Genomic DNA, 25,785 nt, shown 5'->3' with positions numbered 1-25,785 from the left:
CCCATCCACCCCCAACCCCCCTTCATTCGTTCAAAAAGAACGTATTAACGTTTAGATATTGAAGTCTGCGATGGGGGAGAACAACGTAGAAGCAGCTAAAGATGTTGGTTAATTGGAATTTTTAATTATGATTTGTCAATGCAAAAGGGAAAACGAACACACAAAAAAAAAAAAAAAAGGAAAACAAGAAAACCCGCTGGCTTCGCCTTCAACTGTGCGAGTCAACAAAGGAAATTTGTGCAGAGGCAAACTAAGAGGCAGATGATGGAGGTTAGAGGTAGCCAGTTGATGGAGCGAACATTGGATGGATGGATGGATGGTTGGTTGGAGGCAAAGTCAATGAAAACGAATCTTACAAAGCGCATTACGCATTAAGACATAAATCATAAATGGAAATACATAATTTTCCAGCTGAAATAGAATATCTGCAACTTGTAATCATTTTAATTGGCACAATAATAAGCCATTTAGTACTCGCCCTCTCCTCTCCTCCACCCTTCTCATAGAAAGAATCTCTCGCTTATGAAAATCATTAAGTTAATTACATTTTTTGTGCAAAAAAAAAAAAAAGAAAAACAACAACAACAAACGACAAGAGAGCCAGAGAAAATGCATTAAAACAAAACAAAAACAAAAAGCAGAAAGCAGAAAAAAAGCAAAAACAAAAAACCACGATATTGCAAACAAATTTCAAGTAACCGAAGTGTTGAATACCCTTTAACTAAACTTTGCAACTATCCATCTAAGTATCATAAGAGCAATGGATAGTCTAGAACCTGTTCCTATGAAGAAGTTTTTTTTTCTTCTATTTGATGCTAAAACTAGTTGAGAATCATAAGGTGAATATGTGAAAAACTTAACTCATATAGCCAATAATAAATCGACTATTGTGGAGTTAAACTTGTGGACTTTAACTAACTAATCTTCATATAGAGACTATTTTTAAAAGTATTCTCTTAATATAATATAATCCCAAAAGGGTTTTGGGTTAATTTTAGGCGAATACCTTTGGCAAGGGTATCAAAACGAAATATAAAAACACAAAAATTATAATCAGCGCCACACAAAAGTACATGGTGCCAGAGAGATGGGACTAGAATGAACGAAAGTAGATGGGCCTGGGTGGGCGTGGTTTAGACGCCTGAGCCTTTTTATGGGGTCTGTGGGGTAGAAGAAGCAGAAGAAAAAGAAGAAAAAAAGAGGAATTTTTTTTTTTTTTTTGCTGTTTCTTTTTAATAGAAACAACATGAGAAAATTTTTCATAATACTAATTGCATAGTCACAATGTCATTTTCGTTGAGAGAGGGAGCAGGAGAGGGAGCAGGGGAGTGAGTGGTGGGGATGGAGGGGGTAAGGCAAGGCCTATGCCTATGGCGCTCGCCCGTGTTTCTGTCTGTCTGTCTGTCTGTCTGTCAGAGCTCAGTCAGAGAACGAGATGAGATGAAACTGAATTTATGTTAAAATGCAGCCAAGCAAAAACAACAACGAGCTGCACGACAGCCGAACGAGCCCCTCCACCCACCCCCTATACCCTTCTTGGTTGCCCATCGCATCAATCCGGGCAACAAGGACTACGACTCATCGTCGTGCCTGTCGCTCTCTTTCTTCCTATCTATCTCTATCTCTGTTGCTGTCACTGTCTCTGGCTCAGTCTCTGCCGCCTGCATTCCACAAAAGAAAATGAGTTGGAAAAAAAAAGTAATTAAAAAAGGAAGCAGCAGAAACGCATGCGGCAATTCACAACGAACTGACTAATGTCCTACAGATCACCAAAAAGAGAGAAAGGAGAAGAATTCACAACGAACTGACTAATGTCCTACAGATCACCAAAAAGAGAGAAAGGATTCTCAATTACATGCTTTAACTAAAATCCAAGAACTTTTAACTAAGAAAATTCACTCAACCTAGACTGATCAAGGGCTTTTACCCCCTAAAGTATGCAATAAGCAGTCCAAAAAGATTTTATCCTTGTTTATAGACAATTTTTAACTTTTGTACCTCAAATTGCACTGCAAAGTCGTATATAACCGAATGGTAGGGTAAAATTTGTAGAGCCTATCAGAGAGTTGCATTGGGGACCCGTCAGGGGGATGGATGGGAAGAGGCCATGTTAATGGGAACTGTGGGTGGGTGGGGTAAGGAAAATTAAAATGCATTAACACAACCTAACAATGTGGGCAAATGTTAACATTGAGCGCTAATTTGCCACATGCCGTTGCAGCTTGCCTCTGGTTAAATTTTACATATGCGGATAAATGCAACGACAGAAAGCGACAGGAAGAGACAGAGAGAATGGAGAGACAAAGAGCGAGTGACATGTATGAAAAAAACTGAAAAGCTATATATATATAGTTGGTATGCTGTAATATAAAGTCAAATTAAGGATTGGGCAGGAACGTAATTAGTTCTGGGACTTATTAAGTAATAAGTAAAATAAAATGAAAAGTTTCCTTTAGAAAATATATACATATATCTCAAATTATAAGCAATTCTGGATTAATTACACAGGCCGACAGTTTTGAGGTCATGAAAAAGTGTTTTAAGCTCAATATTTCTCCTATAGTAATTGGGGGGTGCTGATCACGGCCCTGTACATTATTATTTTATCCTATTAATATACTAGGCTTGATTGAAAAGGAATTTACAAAATATCAAAGACTTATTTCTTTGTTATAATGGATAATATCTTACACTCTGGATATAGTTCTATAATAAGTAAAATTTGAACCAAAAAGTATGCTATAGGGATTCCAAGAATTGTCTGCTTTTAAATTTTAAAGAATTATGGGAATCTGCTGCTTCTAACAAATTGTTTATTAGTTCTATGTGCAAACAAGACTAATTTCCTTACACGGAATATTCTAAAATCTGTAAAAAATGTTAAAAATTTTTGTTTAAACTTTCTATAGTATACTTTTGGGTGCCTATTTTCCAACCCCAAATCTCCAGATTTCACAAAATCTAGACGTGATGGACAAAAACCAAGTATGCAGTCAGAATCAGCGTACCCGAATTAGTTAGGAACACCTCTCAAGTTAACGTCAGCAAAAATCATGTCGGCCTGTGTTATTTTTTCTTAGTGGTCACGCCTCGAAACAAAAACCTTGGTCTCCTTTGAATTGATAATGATATTATGTACAATGCTTTTATGAGCAATTAATTTAAACAAAGAAATAAATCAAAACTCTAAGATACAGAAATAAATGTATGTATAACAAAGGGCTATATAAGATAAATCACAAAATATGAATTGAAATGAAACAATATTGAATGAGGATCCTGTGTAAAAGGTATATTGCAATGTCACACGAGGATCCTGTGTGAAAGACTTACTACAATGTTGAATGAGGATCCTCTGTGAATGGTTTACTTCAATATTAAATAAGAATTTTAGGCGGATTATGAGAAATGGCATAATTTTGCATGTCCTAGAGCTAAAAATTGGTTATGAAACAATATTATATTATAGATAATAAACAATTTGCAGTGAAGACGATCTTTAAACTATAAAACAAGTTCTCAGTTTATAAGATTCAAAAAAAGTCTTCTTTAACTGCACATTTGCATATCTTAGGGGGCTAATTTAAATTTACGTCACCACAAACTTCTGCTTATGGAGAGAACAAAAACAAATCAACATGATAAGAGGCTTCAGGTAATAAGGAAAAAAAAAGATTGAAAATTAAAAGCACTTGGATCCATTAATTAATGACTATGGTTGTGATAAGAATTAATTGTTTCCTTTTTATCAGTCAGTTATTGTTGCAAAAAGTGTTGCCTACTTGCGGGATGCAACTGGAAAATTACCCGTCAGACGCCATTTTGATTCAGTTTTGTGCTGTTGTTCCTTGTTACTGTTACCGTTGTTGTTGTTGTTGTGTTTGCCTGTGATGCAGCCATATTAAATCAAAAATGCAAAAAGCAACCCGAAGAGAGTAAGAGAGATAGAGATAGAGAGAGAGAAAGGGAGAGCAAGCGCTAAAATAAATAATTAACAAACATGCGCGAATGAGATAGCAGAACAATAGAGCGTACTCACACTCTCCTCTACAAGCACACACACACATACAGAGAGAGCAAGAGCAAGAGCAAGAGCTAGTGAAAGACCAATCAGCGCGACAAAACAATGGACACACTCACAAACACACACATACACAAGGTGGGGTGGGGACAGGAGAAATGGTGTGAGGGGGAGAGAGTACAACTCCTTGCAATGCTCAGGTGGAAACGCGTTGCCTAATGAATTCCAGCAACAACAGAAAACATCAGCTACAACAACAACAACAACAGAACAGCCCAGCATCAAATTACAAAATTAAAAATGGCGCTGAGGCCGCAACAGTAACGGTAACATAAAACATGATACTACAGAAAAGCCCTGAGACGGAAGAGTACTAACTTTATTTACTCTTTCTTTAATCAGATCTTGATCCTGATTCTAGTAATTATTTACATATATGCAGAAAGAAGACTGTTTAGTGCGCCTTCATCTAGATCTAGACTAAAATCACCGATCATAGCTCCAAATTGTATTTAAATCGTAAAGTGAAATAGAAAAGGCCCATAATACATCGCTTACACAACATCTATCTATGTATATGTAGATGAAAAATGCTAGAAACTTGCCCTCTTAAGTATGCTATACATATTTCAAGAAAATACCCGATGAAACAGACACAAATCCATGACATGGATTGGTGCGTTTAGCAAAAAACTTAATGGAAATACAATTTTAAATGAGGAAATCATAGATCACTCAAAGAGGACAATGCAGAGATGCCCCTTTAAGTATGCGATACTAAATAATAAACTGTTCGGGATTCTTTAATCGTAAAAATTTAATTATTTTTATCGACAACTTCCACTTGATCAAAGAAAGATAATTTACAGATGATAAATTTACTTTGTTTTTGAATCATGGATTACTTAGTTAGAACTAACTTTATAGTTACTACCATTAATTAGAGCTAAACTAAAGTTTGTTGTACATCTTTCAACTCTACTGCCATTTGACAGCAACAGCAATACATTATTCCGAATGGGGGCCATAATTTTCATGAGTTTTCTCATTATCTCATCATTATTCGCATCCGTGTTCTGTTGCTTTTGGTCCACCCTCACAGATGCGCTCGCTTATGATTGGCTTTGGCGCAAAACAAGTAAAATGAAATAAAACACAACAGACGAGTGAAGGAAGCGAGAATGAAAGGAGTGAAAGGACCTGCCACGCCTATTCTTCATAAATAATAAATAAATATAATTTCTAGCGCAAGCGCAAGGCAAGAAAAAACAAGAAGAACAACAAAATAAACGAAACAATGCCATGCAAATGAGAAAATTACATCCCTTCATTTGTTTAACTTACTCACACACACACACACACACATAGACAGAGACTTACATATATGTATGAAGCTTGTATTGTGTTTCATCTTCATCATCATCATCATCAGCTGTGGTGGCAACCTCATTTAAATGCACACATACACATTTCTCTCTCTATCTCTCGCTATGTGTGTGTTTGAACGGAGTGTTGCCCTATTGTTATGCTGCTCGACGTCGACGTCTCTGCTGGCAGCATTAAGTGATTTGAATTTTATTATTCACAGGTACATTTCTCATATACAAAACAATACACTGGCGCACCACCCAACCACTCACAGCCAGCATGCATGCACAGTGGGTCAGAAGACACAATAAAACTAATGAAAAATTAAAGACAAATGCGCCCTAAAGTATGCAATAGGCAGTAAAAGAGTTTTTTCACCCTATGAACAAACTTTCGAAACATCCTGTAGCTTTAAAATTCGCCCAACATAAAACATTTTTAAGCGACAGGAAAATTCCAAAGATTTTTTCTTATTTTTTCACTAAGGACATTTTTTTACTGACTTTTTGGGTTGCATTTCACATGGCTGATATTTGTTAACAATAGTTATTTTCCGATCAAACAAATAAAGTTGAATTTTTGCCTAAAATTATGTTACACTTTTGAAAGTCCTTGCAGAGAGACTAAAACAGCTTATACTTTGTTGAAATTTAGTAAATTTAAATATAATACACAATGTGATTGAACCTAATATTAAGCTATTTTTAATAAAAGATTAATTTAATTATTCCAATTACTTTTAATTAAAACAAAAATGTCGAAAAGTATGCTGCAATTTGTTTTCATTGCTTTGGTAGCACTGTGCGCTACTCATACATACGACCGCATCCACATCCGCATCCGCATCCTTGGTAAAAACAACGTTTATGAGGTTTTTTGTGCTTGTGCCGTAATTTAACGAAGTCAAAACGAGAAAACAATAAACTAACCAACAAACGCAGCAAATGCCAACGACAGAGCGAGCTAGAAAGTCAGTAGTACGGAAGTAGAGACAAAGAGAGAGCAAGAGAGAGGCACAATAAATGAAAACACACACACACACACAGAGAGAGAGAGAGAGAGCGCTTGTAACGAATCGGAGAATGCTTCGGAGGATGCGCAACGTTATAGAAGTTAGAGTGAGATGGTCAAAACATCAGCAATAAAATACAATAATTAATAGTCATTATTATTAATAGAAAAAGTTATATTTTTAATATAACAAACTAAAAGTAAAACAAATTTGCAGACATTCTTCTCCGAATCAAAACAAAGACACGAACGCCTTGCGTTCGCAGGCGCAGCTTCGCACACATGAAAGCACATGCACACACACACACACACACACCTACACCTACACACAGCGAAAGAGACGAGCGCATCCTTGTGCATAAAAGCCAAAGGACATTGCCTGCATTTTCACAGTCGCTGGCCAAACGTTCAGCTCGAAACTTGATTGCAAACGCAAGTGGAATTTGCCCTCTTTTTGGCGGTTCTCTACAAAACTTTATTCGTATTTGATATTTTAATTTTTGTTCAAGTGTGTGTGTGTTTGTGTGTGTGTGTGTGTTCGTGTGTGATTAGAAACTCGAAAACCAAAACTAAACGAAAACAACATGGCTGGGCCTTTTATATCGCCTCTGCCGGGTGATCTGCTAACGGAATATATGTTTGGTCGACGAAGACAGCGAAGAAATCGCACGACATTCACTCCACAGCAATTACAGGAACTGGAGGCTCTATTTCAAAAAACCCATTATCCTGATGTCTTTTTGCGCGAGGAAGTGGCCCTGAGGATTAGTTTGAGTGAAGCACGCGTTCAGGTGATTAAATATGTAGATCTAATCAACAGAATCCAATGAAAACGAATTGCTGGACAACCCAGAATGACTGTAAATGAAAACCCTTTTCAAAAACAAGTCAGAAGAAAAACGCTGAAAATGAAAATCTTTTCAGAAACTAGTCAAAAGTCCTAAATTTATTCTGTTCCATTTTTCCAAATAGATTCATTTTGGAATCATTTAAAACTCTAAGCTTAAAGCTTCTTTGAGTTCACAGAAAATAATATCAGTCAATATTTTCGTTTAAAAAGAACTCAAGACTATCTTAGCGTTTATAATAAAAATAATTTAAAACTACAAATCTACATATACACTAAATGGATCTAGGGACAATAAAATAACCAAGTCTTCTGATAAAATTTACTGAACAATTTTTACTTCAATCCAATTGACTTAAGCTCTTAAAAGAATAAACAATTAGATCCGCACAAAGGCTACAAAGGAAGAACTTTGTCCCTTAAAGTATGCTATGGGTTTGGTAAAGTATTTATTAATTTTAAAAATGTAAATTTGTTGCATACTTTATGGAGCAAAGTTTGGCCCGTTTTCATAGTCCTATAACTGCCATTAGACACAAAGATAACAGCCTAGTTTGGAAATCAAAATTTTAAATACAAAAAGGGTTTTTTTTATATAATTTTTCATTGAAGAAATTGAAGTAAACTAGTTTTGAAGGATATTTTGTTGTTTTATTTAGGTCTGGTTTCAAAATCGCCGGGCCAAATGGCGTAAACAAGCACGTCTCCAGCTTTTGCAAGATGCCTGGCGTATGCGTTGCCTTAGCCTGGGTACACCGCCTGTTATAGCTGGCGGAACCGGAGCTGGAACTCCATCGGGAGGTAACACAAATGGTACTGGCACCAATCGAAATCAAACGGCAGAGAATTTAAGCTCAGCCAAGGATGATTTGGTCAATGGAGCAACAACGCCAAATGGTGCCAATTTTACCATGATGCATCCAGCATTCCAACAGCAACAACAGCAGCAGCAACAACAAGCCCTAACACATCCGCAGCATGATAATAAACAACTCGCAAAAACCTATACGGAACTGAAATTGTACAAGGAGTCAACGCATGGATTAGATTTGGGAAGCATGGCCGCCTTGTCGCCTGCCTCCGATGATGGTTCAGATGACGGTGGCGATGTTTCCGATGGTTCAGAGGAAATTGATTTAACTTCTGGTGCCTGCATTGATTTCTCACAGAGCAGCAAATTGCAGCAACAAAATCAACAGACAGCTGCCTCTGTGGCATCATCAGTGGCAACGGTGGCATCTGCCACGACGAATGGTGTGCACTAGAATGGGCTGGGTTATGGATGGGCATCGGATCTATTTAATGCAATTTATATTGTTTAGCAATAAAGCTAAAGAAAAAAAAAAAAAAACCAAAAACAAACCATGTGATATGTCTATGAAAAAAACACGGCGGAGAATATGGTAAGCTAGCATCTAAAGCCCAAAAATCGGCATAGATATACATTGGAGTGTCTTGTTTTCAAATGAAATCAGGAAAAAGGAAAAGAAAATCTAAAGAAGAGCAGTTGTGTGATAGGTTTGAAAAAATTTGTAACATTTAAAGAATGTTGTGACAAAGATATAGCGCTTCAACTGAATGGCCTTCAGTGAAGGTGTTCAAGTGTAGCCGGTTTTCTGACGAAGGGCATTTTCCAAGTACAAGCCAGAGAGCATTATAGTGGGATAGCCACTTGACCTGTTTTGGCAGCCGAATATTTTGCTCTGAATTATAATTTGTGTTATAAAATCGAGGAATATTCGGCGGCTCTGACCACAGAGAATAGTGCAAACAAAAGTTTTAAAACACCCGCGTATTTGTGTGTCCGAAATGTGGCATCTGGCAACACTATTTGATAGTTTTTTTTTTAGCCGAAAACAGCTATTATTAGCTAAAGTCACGCAAATGTTAATTACACAAAAACTAGGCAGTAAATCGCCAGTTGATATTAAATTTATTTACCTTAAAGCTGTTGTGGGACCGAGTAACTTAAGTAAATATTTACAAAACCTGAGTCAGGAGAAGTTTAGCTTTTAAGTATAGAGATTTAACGGTTTCAAACTGATATATTTTAGTCGATACTTTTTGATAGTAATCGATACATTTGCCAACAACAAAACGGCACCCTATTTTTTATTTCAAAACAAAACAAAGGCAATGCATTTGATGAACTTTGTCTCGTTTGTGCTCCTGGTCCTGGTTTACCTGATAAATAGCCATGGAGCTTCAGGTGAAAATGCAACAGTTCTGCCTGTCGTCCTGTGGCATGGCATGGGCGATACTTGTTGCCTGCCTTTCAGTTTGGGCTCCATTAAGAAACTGATCGAGGAGCAAACGAACGGCACTTATGTCTACTCGCTAAAGATTGGCGGCAACATTGTCCTGGACTATGAGAGTGGCTTCTTTATACATCCCAATAAGCAGGTGGACTATGCCTGCAAACGTCTGGCCCAGGATAAGCGCCTGGCCAATGGCTACAATGCCATTGGTTTCTCCCAGGGTGGCCAATTTCTGCGAGCTGTGGCGCAACGTTGTCCGGAACCACCAATGCGTACGTTAATTAGTCTGGGCGGTCAGCATCAGGGTGTTTTTGGGCTACCCAAGTGCCCAACACTGAGCACCAGTACCTGTGAATCAATTAGCAAGCTACTGAATGTTGCCGCCTATGATGAGTAAGTGGAACATACTAACCCAAGTCACCAAGTCTAACTCTACCTATTTGTCTGTTTTTGCCAACAGTTGGGTCCAAGATGAACTAGTCCAGGCCACCTATTGGCATGATCCATGGCATGAGAATAGATATAGAACAAAAAGCACTTTTCTGGCGGATATTAACAATGAATTGCTCATCAATAAAGGCTATTCCGAGAATATCAATAAGCTAAAAAGGTAATAAAACCAAATCTGCTTACTCATAGCCTGTGTACAAGTTTCACAAACAGACCTTCTAAAAGGTCTTATAAAGCAGCTGTATACATATAACCTTTTTCATATTAAGTCTCTAATAGATGGCCCACTAGTTAGAATTCATTGATAATTTAGTATAATTTCTTCCGAAGGTTTGTTATGGTCAAATTTCTAAACGATACCATAGTCCAGCCCAAAGAATCACAATGGTTTCAGTTCTATATACCGGGACAGGATCGTCTCATCCAGCCTTTAAATGAGACAAAAGTCTATCAGGATGTAAGTTGTAATAACGAGTTTATAATTTATTATTAATAATTCTTCTTTCCCTTGCAGTTGGGTCTGGACTTAATGCATGAACAGGGTAAACTTCAATATCTTAGCACTGAGGGCGATCATTTGGCCATATCAAAGGAATGGTTTATACAAAATTTAGTTCCCCTGCTATTAGACTAATTCTATAACTATTTATTACTATTTATCCTCCCAACTTCCTCCCAATATACATACATACATATATAGAGAACAAAAACCAATTCAGCTTTAAACGCAACATTATATATGTGTGTGTATGACATGTATATACATTTAAATATATATATTTATATAGAATTTTGTTTTCAATTAAGATATTTTTAGTAAATTCATTTTGTTTTTCTATGTTTTTTACTTTTTGCATACAAAATACTTAATTAAATCATGCTTTATATTTCTCCGAAATATTTAATGCAAGGCAACTGCGTGTTCCGACCATTAGGATTAATGTTTATAGATTTATATATACGTATATATGTATAGGCACATATACGTATGTAGTATATATATATGTATATAACGCTATGTACATGAGGCAAATAACAAAAGAAACTTATCGACAACCATAGTTAGGATATACGTATATATATATATATATATATGTATAGTGATTAATTATATAGAATAGGAAAACACTTAGATGAAAAGTCAGAACAGAGACCCTTTGGAGGAGGTTTTTTTTGTGTCATTTTGTTTTTGTTTTTCGTGTATGTCTTCTTCTTTGTCTTGAAGCTTAAGCACATCATAATTTGGATTTAGGTGTTGTATTACGGACGAAAAAGGTTTCCGGATCCTTATGTGGACGTTGTATCTCACGATAATTATTCACTATCTTTTTGGACTCATCTTTGGGACATGATTGCAAATTGCGAAAGACGCTGACCTATAAATTGAAAACAAAAACAATGATTGATTACCCATTTTGGATTACATTTGCATTGTATTAGATTAGATACTCACTTGTCCACGCGATACATATATTGGCGTGCGATAGATAATCCAAGTGACGGATTCAAAATACGGCGCCGTTGTCAGCGATCCCTTATATGTATAATAATGTTTACTCAACTCCTGCAGTCCAATCCATGATAGACAGTCTATAGATAGATAAAAAATAATCAAACTAGATTATAATCGAAAAGGGATAATCAAAAGGGATTTATTCCAATCATACCGGAATCGAGGGATGCACTTGTATGTATCTTCTGGACTATCCTAATGCCTTCGGTGATTTTTTTTAAATTCGGGGCAATCTTTTTCACCGCAAGCCTGAATGAAAAATGCAACAACTGCCAGGCCATCGGGTTTATTTTTGGCCTCTGCAAAATCCTTATACTTGGCATTATAATGGACAGCATGTGCTTCCATGGAATACTTCATGCCCTCGAGTGTATGCTCACAGCCAGATTCATCCGAATCGGCCCAGTGGAAATGCAATTGCTCGAATACATATTTATGCGTTTCCAATGCACCGCCAATTATGAATGGTTGTTGTTTTCGTTTACTAAATGTAACCATTGCCGATGTTCCCGTATTTTGTACACGTGCCACACCCACGGGCTCCCAATGTCCATGATATTCCAATGGATCAACATCATCAATATGCTCGATGGCTCGATTACTTATCTCAATAGGCGATTGTACTGGCATTGCGTACTGAGTTGAGTGGTTATTGATTACTGATGATGATGATAAAGATGCTTCTTTTCTTCTTATTTATTCAATCGACAAAATCCTCCTCCAAAACGACAACAAACTAATGTCTAAGCTGAACGAACTGTGATCACTCTATGTTATGTGTGCAGCGGCGTATTGAAATTTCTTTTTCCTCAGCTTATAGACACGCCCGCGATCGTCGGCGCTGGCGTTGTCCAAGTGCTCGGCTGACAGCAGGAAAGCTTGCGGCGGCGACGTCGTGATGGCGATTTTTCTAATCGACTTCGGGGTGGTACTAAATAAATTAATCGGCCTTAAGAATGCCTCTCTCAAATGGCCACTGCAAGGCAAAGAAAAGACGGAAAGAAAGAAAAAGTCATTATGTAGTTTACATTGCGTGACATTTAGTTGCTATTTAGTTCATTAGTTTTGTTGGTTTTTGTTTCTTTTTTTGTTTTTTGGAAACTGGACACCAATAAAATTATTGCAATTGTCAACTAAACCGCCCAACCAGACAGCCGAGGAAGCAATCATCACCCAAACAACCAATACCCACACGGTGACCGCCCACCACCAACCACCCACCTGCGTGTGTTTGATTAGCCATTTGAGAAATTGATGTGCCTCCCCTCCACGCCCTTTGCGTCCTCACGATTCCTTTACGTTTTTCATTGTAAATGAAAATGTCTTCATTACTAAACTATGCTATTATTTGCCATACCCTACATATAGCTCTATCTAAGCTCAATGTTAAAAACATTTACTTGACTGTCAATTAGGTAATTCATTTAAGAATTTTCGCATGCTGGGTATATCATAGTCGTTAGTTATTTATCACACACTATTCATACGTATCATGTCCTTTTTTTCACTACCATTTGTCTTGTTTGCTCAATGCTAATAAAACTATTTGCATTTATTGATTTTTACTTAAATTGTAAATATGTACACACGCACACACACACACACAAAACAAAATAGATAGCAAAGACAAACAATTTGTTTTCTTTATATCTTTATCAATTATTCAGCCATATTGTAGAAACTTAAAGCCAAAGTTAGTTATGCAACTACAAGGATATATGTTTATATCTTGATATATCCTTGGGGTCAAGGGTTATAGCATATTGCATTTCAAATGACACAAAAAACGATTCGGTTTCGTTTGCTTAGATACCATTAGATGTTTTCCTTTTACTTCTATATCTTTGATATACTCTCAGATTGGGCACTGAAGTCCTTCTTAAACATCAAAACTTGAACAGTTTCAGAGTTAAAATCTAGGCTTTGGGAGGAGAAAGGTTCATTATACCCAGTAACAATCAGCCCCTGGTTATCACATATGTATGTACAAACATATGTATATAAAGTTTTCCATGGATTATTAGCAGATCAGGTTACATTCATTATAACTATTACCTTGCCATTTGTGATATTGTGTGTAATATGATCAATTGGTTTCACCTAACAATAAAGCAAACCTTCTGGTTATATCAGAATTTTTCATTGAAGTCTATACATATATACAATCTTTTTATTAATTAACGCTTAAAAACCCAACAGCCATTTGGGCCAAGCTGTTAATAACCAGACGAATTATGGGGAAAGTTACTTGACTCTGATTCAAATATTTTTAATGGGTGTCAAGATTCCAGAACTTTTTCAGTAGCTTATCCTCGACTAACTAGTCGGGAAACTCGTCTAAAGTGCTTTAACAGATTCTCAGCCCAAAAAACTTTCATAATTCGTAAGAATTAATTTTTGCTAGTTTTTAGATATTGTTTGATTTTCTACTCTTTTTGTAAAGATATACGAATAACTTCACAAATTTCTTTTTTGGTATTTAAAAAATTTTGTTTAATTTTAGACAAAATCAATCCATCAATCAATTTGTAATCAATTGAAATTGTTTTTCTTTTCGTTTTCTCTCTGATAATAACCTTTAAGAACTTAATTGCCAAATTGTGTGACACGAGATGTCTTTATATATGTACATACATATGTGTGTGTATATTTATAGCCAAAACTAAATGGTTCTTATCTCAACTCTAGTCTCGGGAATAAATGAAACCCTTCTTATCATCACACATCGATCACAATCGTTAATCGAAAATAAAATCATTCAAGCCTCGCAATCAACTCTTAAGCACTTAATGACCCCCAAACAGAACGATTAGAGACAGATTAACTAAGGCAGTCAATAGAAATGCAACATGTATAAATTTAGCTTTAAGTAAATATGATTTTAATTGGCATTTTTATAATGGCCACGCACATTCGAACTAAAGTATGCACCAGAGCAGTTAGTTAATTGCTTGGTTAAGTATTTTGGACAAAAGTCACAACACTTATGATGTAGGCAAAAGACTAAAGACTTATCGTTAATGGGAAACCGATAGGAACTAAGCCCTCGGTGGTTCTCTCTCTCTCTCTCTCTCTCTCTTGATTATAAATTTACGACAGACACTTCTTTATTCCTTCTCATATTTATTTGGCGATCAAAAATGAAAAGAATTTATGATAGACTGGCAATTTGTTGCTTACTTTTCCTTAAGTTTTAAAAATCATTCATAATCGTTATCCATTTACAAAAGACCAACGGCTACAGAAAGCAGAAATTTCTAGAATATCGAATTCAATTGTTCATGCCATAAAAATATATATCTGTATATATGTATGTACATATTTATGTATGTACACATACATATGTATCTTTATACATGTGTAGATAATAAGCCCAATTCTTGTTTTAATACACGTAGTCAATTTTAATGATATCTTATCACTTTTATTTCTTTCTCTTTCTCTGTTCTTTTTTCAATATTAAAACTATGTCACTCTTTTTGGGCTGCGTCATTCATGAGCTACGTCATCATTTGATTATAGATTGATTATTGTCTTCATGATCCTTCAGCAAGTTCTCTAGATTTAAAAACAGTCGATATATTTTTGAGTAATTGGGTGACAGTTTAATTAGTATAGAATCGAAAATCGAGCTCAGAGGAATATTTCTTGACCGTCAAGTCCCTATAAATAGTTCAATTCGCCGGGGAAATTGGTCTCCCAAGAGCAAATTATTATTAGCTCTTAATCTGCTATGAATATATCCCCTAAAATTATCGATTTGTTCACCTGAAACTACCGATTATAGCCCTCAAAATCTACACGTAAGACTTGGATCCCTTACTGATCTGCATCTTCTTGAGTTTCGAATGGCAAATGAAATGTAGTGCAATTAGGTCATCAAAGTCCATGAAGGTCCTTCTACACCTGGACTGTGCCCTTTTTTGCATACTTCGTAGAATAATCTTGAATAAAATGTTATTTCATTCATCCGTTTTGCCATTTTTATTTAGTGTTAAGAATTAACTTCACTTGTCTAGACAGTAAATTCTGTGATTATCTTATCCAAAGTAAAGTTCCATAGTTGCCAATTCATTATCTTGCTTTTTAGACTTGCTAACAAACAAACAAAAGCAAAAACAAAAAAAAGGGAAATTCAATTATTCAAATGGGGCTTTTAGTTCGTTGTTTTTTAATCAAAACATTATTATTAAGTAGACTTCTCACTCACCTTCTGTTTCCAAGTACTGAACGTACTGGAAACTGATATCACTTGGTAATAACCGGATTCGGCAATTCTTCTATTTGTTTTTTATGTTTGTGTGTGTGTGTGTTTTGCCTTTTATCATTTAGTTTACGTTAATTATCCGGCGCGTTGAATTACACAACTAATTTGAGGGAGGGGTGGACTGAGGTACTTGTTTGTACTTGTACAAAGTAATATAAATTTACTTGGACTTTGTTATCTCGCCATGATGATGATGGCTATCATTAATATTGTATAATTTGCATAATGCTCGAAATGGTTTTGATAGGTTTGGTGGCTTTTTGGGTGGCATTCTGTATTTTAGTTGTTCGCTTGTATTGATAAGAGGAGAGTGTGTGATGGAAAATTAACAGAACCGAAGTTCAAGTGGGCCAGGCGGATAGGCGGCCAGTCAGGCAGGAGGGCGCAGCACTTGAAATCGATGGAAACGTCAGTCATGGCCTTGAAGAATGGCATAAACCACCAAGAGAACCATGATGTGGATGTGAATGTGATGGATGAGACCCGAGACCCATAACTGAGTGAGAGTGGATAATCAACTTTAACTTGAGCGTTCTCATATCGCCATGTCAAATGTTTTTTTTTTTTGGAACACTAACTAAAATTAAATATGTTAGTCGTTTATACTAATTGAATTGACCGACCGATTGATGAAATGATAGCACAGCAAATACGTGCAAAAAACAAAATTCTACATCTACGCATTAATGATGACCTCATTCATTCTTTCACTATCCACTATTACATGGTATGTAAATATGCGTATGAAGCAACAGGCAAAATAGAAGAGTAAAAGAAGACGAAGAATATATGTATGTAGTCAAAACCAACAGCAACGTGCCATCGACCAAATAACTAATCAAAGCAGCTAACAAAAGAACCCAAGTATGGCGAGACTAGTTGAAGGACTACAAAAACAGTGGGACACATAGAAAATATCCTTTAAAAGCTAAATAGTTTGTCTAAATGTATAAAATATCCCACAAATATCCTACAATATCAATAACACATCAATAACATCCGATTGGATAACATTCTTAAATTAAGATTAAATGTTAAGCATATCATCCGAGGGGGGGTGGTGGGAGATCCTCGATAACTAAGAAATACCCAAGACCATTATTGATTGAAATTAATTAATATCGATTGGTTTGTGTTTTGCTGTTTTCCTAGATATACATCCACACATACATACATACATTTCTAAGATACAAAGATGAATTTAGAACCGTTATCATCTATCTCTCTCTCTCTCTCTTAAGTCTCTCTCGTTTACAAGAGCATCTCTCACAAAAATTTATCGATAAATCTTCCATAACAATAAAAATAACAACACAAACGCAATTATTCATCATTATCATTAGCGAAATGATCTTGCTATGTATTCATAATCGAATGATGTTTTCGTTAACTAAAAGTTAACCGTTAATCACAATTACAGGGTGATTACTCACTCTCTACACTCAGCTGCATACTATGTACATATGTATATACAAACATACATAGATAGGTACATATGTATGTATGTTTGTATCTTTTTTACTCTAGGAAACACAGAAGCAAAAAGTTATGATAGAAAAAAAAGGCAATCAATAAAAAGTTGTTTTTTTCGCTTCAAGTGCAGGGTCAGACATACAGAGACCTGACCTTCACACACACACACAGAGGAGAGAGAGAGAAAGAAGAGAGTCCGCACTCTCTCACACACACAGATATATACATATGAAAAGCCGGGTGGATTGTAGGTGGTATGGCAAAGAGCAATAGTGGGATGAGGCTGGGCCAAGGGGGAGTTTTTCCTGATTCAGATGATTAGCAGTACCCAAGGAGAGGAGACATTTTTAATAACAGTGTTACTTACACACAAGCACACACAAACATACACGCACACCTACTTACACAACTCTATATAAATAGTAATAATGTCTATTTGTATGCGGATAAGTGGAATTGTTTCATCTTATTTTGCTCTGCTCGTCTTTTTCTATTTACCTGTTGATTTACTTTTGCACTTTTTGTATTATTGTATGTGAGTATGTTTTCTTCTTCTGCTATCGCTCTCTGTTTCGTTGTCTGGCCACAGCAGCAGCAGCGGCAGCGGCGGCAGCAGCAAGAGTAACAACAATTTATTTATGCAAAATTGTTGCTTTTTTTTTTTTTTTTACTTCGACACGCGCGCACTCAATTTCGCATCAGCCTCGCACTCTCTTACACTCATGCACGCACATACACACACACTTAAACGCATTGAGCCTGCAAATGCTTATAATAAAAAAAACACACAATAAATTTAAAAAAAAAAGTGGAAAAAAACGTATCGGAAATTTTCTGGTATATAATTTGATTTTTTTGTTTTTGTTGTTGTGTTTTTTTTGTTTGTATTTTCACTACTAAGACAGTATCGGAAATTTATATGTCGCGCAGCACGAACTAACTTCATACTAGAAATGACAAAACATCGAAGTCACCACCGATGTATCGATAACATAAACACATCCCCCGCCATAGGGCTGTTTGTAACCATCGATATTTTCGATTTTTAAAAAAAACATCGATGGTAAATTGAAGTTTTGCGGTTTTTTCAAAAAGATTTATTTATATTAATTATTTTATATTCCCATAGAATAGAGGACTAAATAAGAACACTAGTGAATAGAAAATAAGATTTGTTCGTCTTTTGCTAATAGTTTAATTACTAACTAAAAGAGCACTTTCATAACTTGTTAAAGCCTCTTTGAAATATAATTTTCTTCAAACATACAGTCTTTTTAAGAGCAATTAGTTTCGTGTCTATGACATTTGTGTAAGCTTTATGAAAAGTTCTTTCTTCCTTAGCCGTTACTTATTATTAAAAACTAAATTATAAACCATCGATGTATCGATAGTACAATCGATGTTTGTTTTAGCTCTATTTTAGTGCGATGTGTTTATGTTATCGATACATCGGAAGTTCAATTGGTTCGAGTAACGGTGATTTAGGCGGCACAAAATTGCCAATTTATTATTCAAAATTTCTCTATAATCAACATAATAGTCATTTTTATTCGATTGATTATAGAGGAATTTGTGAATCAAATGAATTATGTTAGATATTGAAGTAGTAGAAGTTCGCGCAGAATCAAATTTTGAATTTTAATAAAAGGATTTTGCATTTTTTTTATATAAAAAATAAATTGTTTTATTTATCAATAGTAAAAGATGTATATGTTTATGTAGATGGATAATAAATATTTGTCTTATTTGAATAATAATAATAATATAAAATCAACATTATTTTGCTCATTTTTGTTAGTTTTTGCTCAATGCACATTCATTATGAGCCTGAGAGGTACATAAGATAACATTTCATAACAGTTTTTGATTCCCTTTTTCTTTTGTTTGTCTGTTTTTTGGTAGTTTACATGGTTTATCCATAACAAAATCTAATCAGATTCTATATGGGGTTTGTGTTTGGATTCCCATCGAGAACAACGGGTACACTGGACATGCGGATGTATTCGTTTGTGAAGTTTCCAGCAGCTTTGATGCCAATAAATTCCACATTCACCGCATTGACGAATTTTACGATGCCAAGGATAAATAAGATTGTTGCTCCTACAATGTTCGCAGACAAAAGCACGACCAGTGCAGAGCTGAAAGTGGCGATAACGATTAAGATTAAATATATGTACATACCTTCGTTGAAAGACTCCTTCCTTATGTACCTTCCTTACTTACCACACAATTGTAGACATGCTTTTCGCTTAGTTCGATCAATTCTTCAATAGATCTTGTCATACTGCCATTTCGAACATCAACCAAATCGCACATTGACCACAAATCGACACAATTTTGGGTAAGATGTTCTGGTATCACATTGAAAAAAGTTTGCTCTCTGTGAATAAAAAATTTAAAATTTAGAAGAAAACCAACAAAGTTTTAATTTTCCTTTGCTTAAATCTAGCTATTTCTATCTCGCTCTAAGTCACACTTACCTAGTCGCAAAACGGCATTGTTCTATAAATCTTTTAACTGCTCTTAGTTGAACGCGTCGTCGAAATGCTAAAGTCAATTGGCTATGCCCGTATAATTGAGGATTTAGATCTTGAACATTAAATAAGGGAAATGAATACATTTGCTCAATTAAACGATAGGCAAATGTTGAAACTGGATAACAGCGAAAGTCCCAGGACTGTAGAATTTTCGATGGAATTGCCGATATCTGTTGACGATGACAGCCTGTGCATAAATATTTGCCCAGATAGGTGCAGTAACGGAAATGATGTTGATATTGACGCTCCACATGCATGCCACATCCGGCACAGCGATAATTCTGAAGTTGCAACAATTCGCTACGACTTAGGGGTGGATGTTCGGTAAAGATAATTTGCTGACGGGGTGGTGCCCAGGTTTTGGTGCCTCTTTGAAGGCTAGCACCACTACAGCTAGAGAGCTTGGGCATCGGTAGCAGTTGCTGTGGTGTATCCTGATCCAGTACCAGCCATTTAAGATGACCCACTTTGGGTAAATGCTGATTATTAAAACGAGATATTAGCTGCAGGCCCACAGCTTCGGCACTGCTTTGTCGGATGTTGGAATATGATGATGATGATGCTCTTGGCTCCATACAATGTCCAGATGGAATTGATGTTTTTGTCCATTTCATTTGCTCAATGGCTTGAATGCAGGCTTCTGATATGCGAAAATGATTATTCTCTTTCTCCAATTCGGTATTATTGTGCGCATACTGTGAGAATTGTAGAAATGTGGCCAAGGATTGTTCATCCATATTGGAATTATTACTACCACTGGCCATACTACAATAAGAACTGGAATTGCTTTCAGTACAATGAAGAAGATTTGGCTGACCCAATATATCCAAGGGTTCACTTGTCGCAGTTGTTGTTGTAAGCATAATAGGAGGAGGCGCAGCAGCAGCAGCGGCGGCTTCATGAAGCATGCTAACTCCCTCAAAAAGTGTTTGCTTCATTTGTAATTTTCTGCCATTTACAGGTAAAAACGTATCCAATACACTATCGCCAGCACCTGAGGGGAAAAACCACATATAAAATTAGTCACACAAAATTACTAATCTATGCAAATGAGTCAATTCGAAAACGCAGTTCAACTCTTTAAATACGAACCTTGATGCTGTATATTATCCTCACCCAGGCCACGTTGAAACCAGGTGGTATACTTATTATGTGACCCAAACAGATTTGATAGAAAATTATTCAATGGCGATGAGTGCTTTAATGAAATAGCTTCTTTCTCGCTCTCAACGGGTATATCTGCGTGTGGAGTTGTTGATTGATCTGTCCATATTTTAATATCATCACAATCGATTATCTCAATTCGCGTTGGGGAGCTGCTGCTGGAGCTGGCTCTGGAACTTGTGGATATGGTGGTGGAGGTACTCTGATAGCTACCCGCTGATGTTGAGGGTCCTATGCTATCAATGGTATCTTTTGTTCGCGCTATACTAAATGTCTGAGAACGTCGACATTTGGCCCTTTGATCTTCTTCGTCATGCAGCAGATTGGGCAAACTTTTCAGACGTCTTAGAAATCTTTGATTGCGAACTGGAGGCTGCTCTTGCACTGCTTGTGGCTGTTGGTGCTCTTCCTCCAAGACTACTTTTAATCTTGGCGAGATGCTGAAATTCGGTTGTGAGCTCGTGCGTCGATGACGCAATTGTTTATTTCTCTCCAATTGGCTGAGCAGATTTTTCTGATTCAATTGAATGGCCAGTAAACAGACAAAAAGAGTCGTGCTAGGTCCTGGCTGATGGAGAAAGGCATTTGCCCTTTGATAATAGCATTCCATTAGTTCGTTGTCAGCCACTAAATTCTGCAAACATTCAACCAGGCAGCGTGCCTGAAGGCAACGTGTGATCCAACTGTGGAAGAATTCTCGCCTACTTTGGCATTTCCCATGGACGAGGGTGGGGCCTGTGGAAACTTTTTGCTGTGAGGCCAACAGAAACTCAAAGTCATTGATCAGATGGTCCGTATCCGGTTCCTCGTTTTTTTCCGCCTTTATAAATACATTTGCATACATACATATATATATTATAGTATTCTATATATGGAATGTATTGAATTCCACTTTATTAGACTCACCAGGCCATGTTCGAGAATCTGTGTGCAAATTTGTATTAGCAGCTCGAAGCACTCTTGACTTTTGGCCTGAAACCAATAATTGGTAACACGGCGAAGCTCTGTTAGCAGCCTTTCGACCATTGCTTATTGGCTGCATCTAAAAAAAATATTATTCTTTTTTGGTTTAGTCAAACAGAGATTCAACATAATAACTTTTTGCAGAAACAACAAACAAACAACAAAAATATCACAGTGTTGCCAGAAAGTTTCAAAATAGTAAATATTACGCCCACGAAATAGAGATAAAGACAAGCGGATACCCTTTAGGACTCGAAGCTTCGTATAAATAGACTCATGCAAAATGCACAAACATTTACAACTCATGCAATATTTTAAAATGAAGCATTATTTTCTAAATGTTCTTAAATGTTTACTCAGCCAAATTCTGCAGTGAGTACTTACACAAATGAATTAATACGCCCGCGCAGTTAATGGGTGCATGATACAAAACCAGCTATCTACATACAAATGTCAAATGCACTATGTTATCGATAACAGTGAGATCAATTTTACCTTCCAACGTAGAACCGATTTGTGCAACTCCAACCAAAGGTGCCAACGTCGAACGCCAAGATCAGAGTTGTCAAAGTCAGACGCAGATCAAACATGCGTCACAAATAGTTTGCTGCCCCTATATACATATGTACATATACCTACATATGTATATGTAGATATTTCAATAGTATAGCGATTGCGCGTCTGATTTAAATCATTCTGCTTAGTAATAGGACTTGTTGATTATGTGGCATTAAGCACGTGCCAAGCATGCTTCATAAGCTCCGCCGTCTATTGATCAATCTAATCAGCATAAATTGGGATTTCTCCGTAAAGTCGGGCGATCGGTTTTAATCTCACTTAATAATTATGATGAGTATGAGTTCAGGGCCCTAAATTCGACATGCATACAAACACAAACACATGTTTGTGAAACGTGAAATAATTCCAAGGCAAAAAAAAAACCAGACGAGATTTTGACAACATATGTATGTATGTATGTACATATGGATGTATGTATGTATGTATCTAGACGTTGCTTTTATCAGTAAATTGAGCAAGGGAAATGTCAAACCAAACCAGTTCACAATTTAACAGAAGAAATAGGAAAAAACCAAAACAAAACCAAACATTGATAACCGACATTGTCATGCCCTGTTAATATATCTACATACGTATGGTCCTTATGGAAATACAGACTAACGCTTATTCTTTTATACTTCATTTTGTTTACAGGGTATCAGAAGAAACTTAAAGATAAAACTTGTTTCGCCTCTCAATACAATCTTTTAACTGTTATACTCTATACGCCGCCCCAACTTTTTGACCTTGGAAATTAGCACTTCCTAGCCAATCTAACGAATTAACCAACCAGTCAAGGCTGAACCACGTTTCTTTGTTTTTTTTTCTCTGACGATATTTTCTCTATTTTGCGTTTTTTTTTAAAAAAAAAACAAAATGTGTGTGTGAAATTCTGCTTTGCCAACGAATCACGTGAAGTTATTCACAGTTGCCAAAATGATGATTATAATTAATGGCTTTAGCCGCTGAAGGTCTTTACTTTTTTTCCCCTGCCCACGCTGATAACCGAAAATCGGGAGAAAAAAAATGTATTTTAAAATGTATGGGAAACAAGAGAAATTTCCACAAATTTTCCATTTAGTCGGTGGCGTCGGTGGTGCTGGTGCTGTTGTTGCTGCTGCTGCTCCTGCTACTTATGTACATATGTATGTATGTATGTACGTACATACATACATATGTATGTATGTGTGTATATATTTTATTGACCCCTTGGACTTGGACTGAGTTTCACAAGTTTTGGTATCATTCTACGTCATCATTATTGACGTCACAGCGTCACCAGGTGGCAACCCACTTAAAGAACACCCACACACAAAAGTACATACACACATACACATACATACACGTGCAATAAAAGCTCAAAACAAAATCAATTATTTTGTATGTAGACACTTTTAACCTATACATTCACACCAGCATACATACATATGTACATACATACATATAAACCAGGGGCGAGCCCCCAAAACTGGCTTCCCAAAACGAAGAAGAAGAAGAGGAGGCAAAAAAACACGCGCCAAGCTAAAAGAAAAAATGAGAAAAAGTGCCGTTTTTGGTATAACAGTTGAAGGTGACACAGGATAAACCTTCAAAGTAGCACAGTTTTCCCTGTGTATGTGTGAATGTGCAAACGAAAGGCGTGGTTCTGAACCAGTTTTGCTCTTCCCTCCACTGCTAGCAATTTGTAAATACATTTTCTTTTCATCATTCATTGAAATTTGCCGTAATGCACTTGAAATTCAGTATAAGCTGATTCATCATACGATTGCAATAACCTACAGAAATCGAATTGCGAAAAAAATCTAAACCCTCTCCCTCTCGATTGCTGGTCTAATCAGAGTGATAAGACTTTCCTCCCCCTTCCTACTAATATTGTACGACTAGACGAGCCCGCCCACGCCCACAAACCAATACATACATACATACTTAAACACACAAACGCTTCAGCAATTTCCGCTGTGAATAGAAATAGCGAATGTTAAAGAGAGAGAGATAAAAATATATACATATGTACATACATATATACATACATATGTATGTAATTTAAAAATTTATAGTTCCATGAATATGTATGAATTGTGTATAGTTTTTTTTTTTAATCCATTTTCCAAGAGGCTCGCCCCTACATGTACATGCATAAACAGAAGAAAAACAACTGCATTCCAATTTTGCCACAACTTTTGTGAAATAATTCAAAACTGAAATGAAATAAAAAAAAATCCAATAAACACCTATACAAAAACAAAATTCCATTGAACTGGGCAATGGTGAACGAACGAACCAAATTGAGCGCGTGTGATAGAGAGGATTGGGGGGCCTGGTTTGGGGCGGGGTGAGAGACAAATATAAGAAGAGGCAAAGAGCGTCACGTCGACGTCGCACGTAGCAGCCGCAGCACCGTAGTGGGGAAGGCCAAAAAATTGAGGCCTGAAAACGGTTGGCAAGACGAGCCCCACGAACGCCAAGGCGAGGACTTTAAAAGAGAGAGGCAAAATCCAGAGAGAGAGAGAGAGAGTGAGCAAAAGAGCGGGTCAGATTGAAGCTGAGGAAGGGGAGGAGGGGGTGTGTACTGTGTAAACTAAGCCAGTGCATACATATGTACATACCTACACAGCTGTATTCACAACTGTTATACGTTTTACCAACTATGGGAGCAACACACATTCATACACACAGAAAAATAAAGAGAGAGGAAGCTGCTGGGCTAACCAAACAGTCGAAAGGCAAATTATGTATGTGTGTTATAACTTTATAGCCGACACACAGATGCTCTTTCTCCAATTGGAAATATTAATATAATATAAAGTGCTGACACTAAGATTTGTTGTTCTTTAAACATTTATTAACTATTTCAACTAGCATTGCTGGCATCTCGTTAAGTTTTGGGATGTTAAGCATTGACATTTCAATGGGAACCTTTAAGAAAGGGTATAAGCACACTATGAATTTTGCTGACGACAACAAAATTCAAAGGCGCGCACACACACACCTGCGCTCTCTTGAGAGCTGTATATGCCGCCTGCTATGCCTACTCCAGTTAAGTTTATGCGGGATCGATTTGAGATAAAGGGAACTGAAAAACTGCTAGTAAAATGAGAGATGTTGTTTGATAATTTTTTTTTTGAGATGATAATGAATATTAAATGGAACTAAATGGTGCATATGCCAAAGTCTAACTGATTGTTTATCGTAGTGTTAAAGTTTTCGTGACATTTCTCAGCACACCACACACAGACAAAAAATTACGATAAGCCACTACGCATAAACAAGTTCATGGACTTGACTCATTCATGGCGTAGGTTCTCTCTCTCAGTCTCTCTTGCTTTTTTTTTTTTTGGTTTTGGGTTTTTTGCAC

At 36.5% G+C, this 25,785-nt stretch overlaps 4 protein-coding genes across 4 annotated transcripts; 2 read left to right on the top strand and 2 right to left on the bottom strand.

The window, feature by feature from the left end:
- Positions 1–6,812: 6,812 nt before the first annotated feature.
- Positions 6,813–8,592, top strand: LOC137586879 (uncharacterized). The gene is made up of 2 exons (XM_068303063.1): positions 6,813–7,191; positions 7,907–8,592. Exons 1-2 carry the CDS (start codon positions 6,985–6,987, stop codon positions 8,510–8,512), a joined length of 813 nt encoding a protein of 270 aa, XP_068159164.1. The 5' UTR covers positions 6,813–6,984; the 3' UTR covers positions 8,513–8,592.
- A 752-nt stretch (positions 8,593–9,344) lies between these two features.
- Ppt1 (Palmitoyl-protein thioesterase 1) lies at positions 9,345–10,853 on the top strand. The gene is made up of 4 exons (XM_068303062.1): positions 9,345–9,898; positions 9,966–10,115; positions 10,286–10,412; positions 10,470–10,853. The coding sequence occupies exons 1-4, from the start codon at positions 9,384–9,386 to the stop codon at positions 10,587–10,589; spliced, it is 912 nt and encodes a 303-aa protein (XP_068159163.1). The 5' UTR covers positions 9,345–9,383; the 3' UTR covers positions 10,590–10,853.
- Positions 10,670–18,151, bottom strand: CAH3 (Carbonic anhydrase 3). Its single transcript, XM_068303064.1, is given in 5 exon segments — positions 10,670–11,331; positions 11,409–11,545; positions 11,623–11,686; positions 11,688–12,444; positions 17,707–18,151. Coding segments are annotated over 4 exon segments (753 nt in total). The 5' UTR covers positions 12,099–12,444; positions 17,707–18,151; the 3' UTR covers positions 10,670–11,190.
- A 929-nt stretch (positions 18,152–19,080) lies between these two features.
- Positions 19,081–22,025, bottom strand: Rubicon (run domain Beclin-1-interacting and cysteine-rich domain-containing protein rubicon). The gene is made up of 5 exons (XM_068301499.1): positions 21,816–22,025; positions 20,838–21,729; positions 19,689–20,739; positions 19,432–19,588; positions 19,081–19,346 (listed from the first exon to the last, which is right to left on the bottom strand). Exons 1-5 carry the CDS (start codon positions 21,933–21,935, stop codon positions 19,137–19,139), a joined length of 2,430 nt encoding a protein of 809 aa, XP_068157600.1. The 5' UTR covers positions 21,936–22,025; the 3' UTR covers positions 19,081–19,136.
- Between the last annotated feature and the right edge of the window lie 3,760 nt (positions 22,026–25,785).

The sequence above is a fragment of the Drosophila tropicalis genome, unplaced genomic scaffold, assembly GCF_018151085.1.
Source record: "Drosophila tropicalis isolate 14030-0801.00 unplaced genomic scaffold, ASM1815108v1 contig_158, whole genome shotgun sequence".
Taxonomy (NCBI): domain Eukaryota; kingdom Metazoa; phylum Arthropoda; class Insecta; order Diptera; family Drosophilidae; genus Drosophila; species Drosophila tropicalis.
Note: the sequence above shows the minus strand (reverse complement) of the source record. Positions and strands in the feature narration are given on the sequence as shown.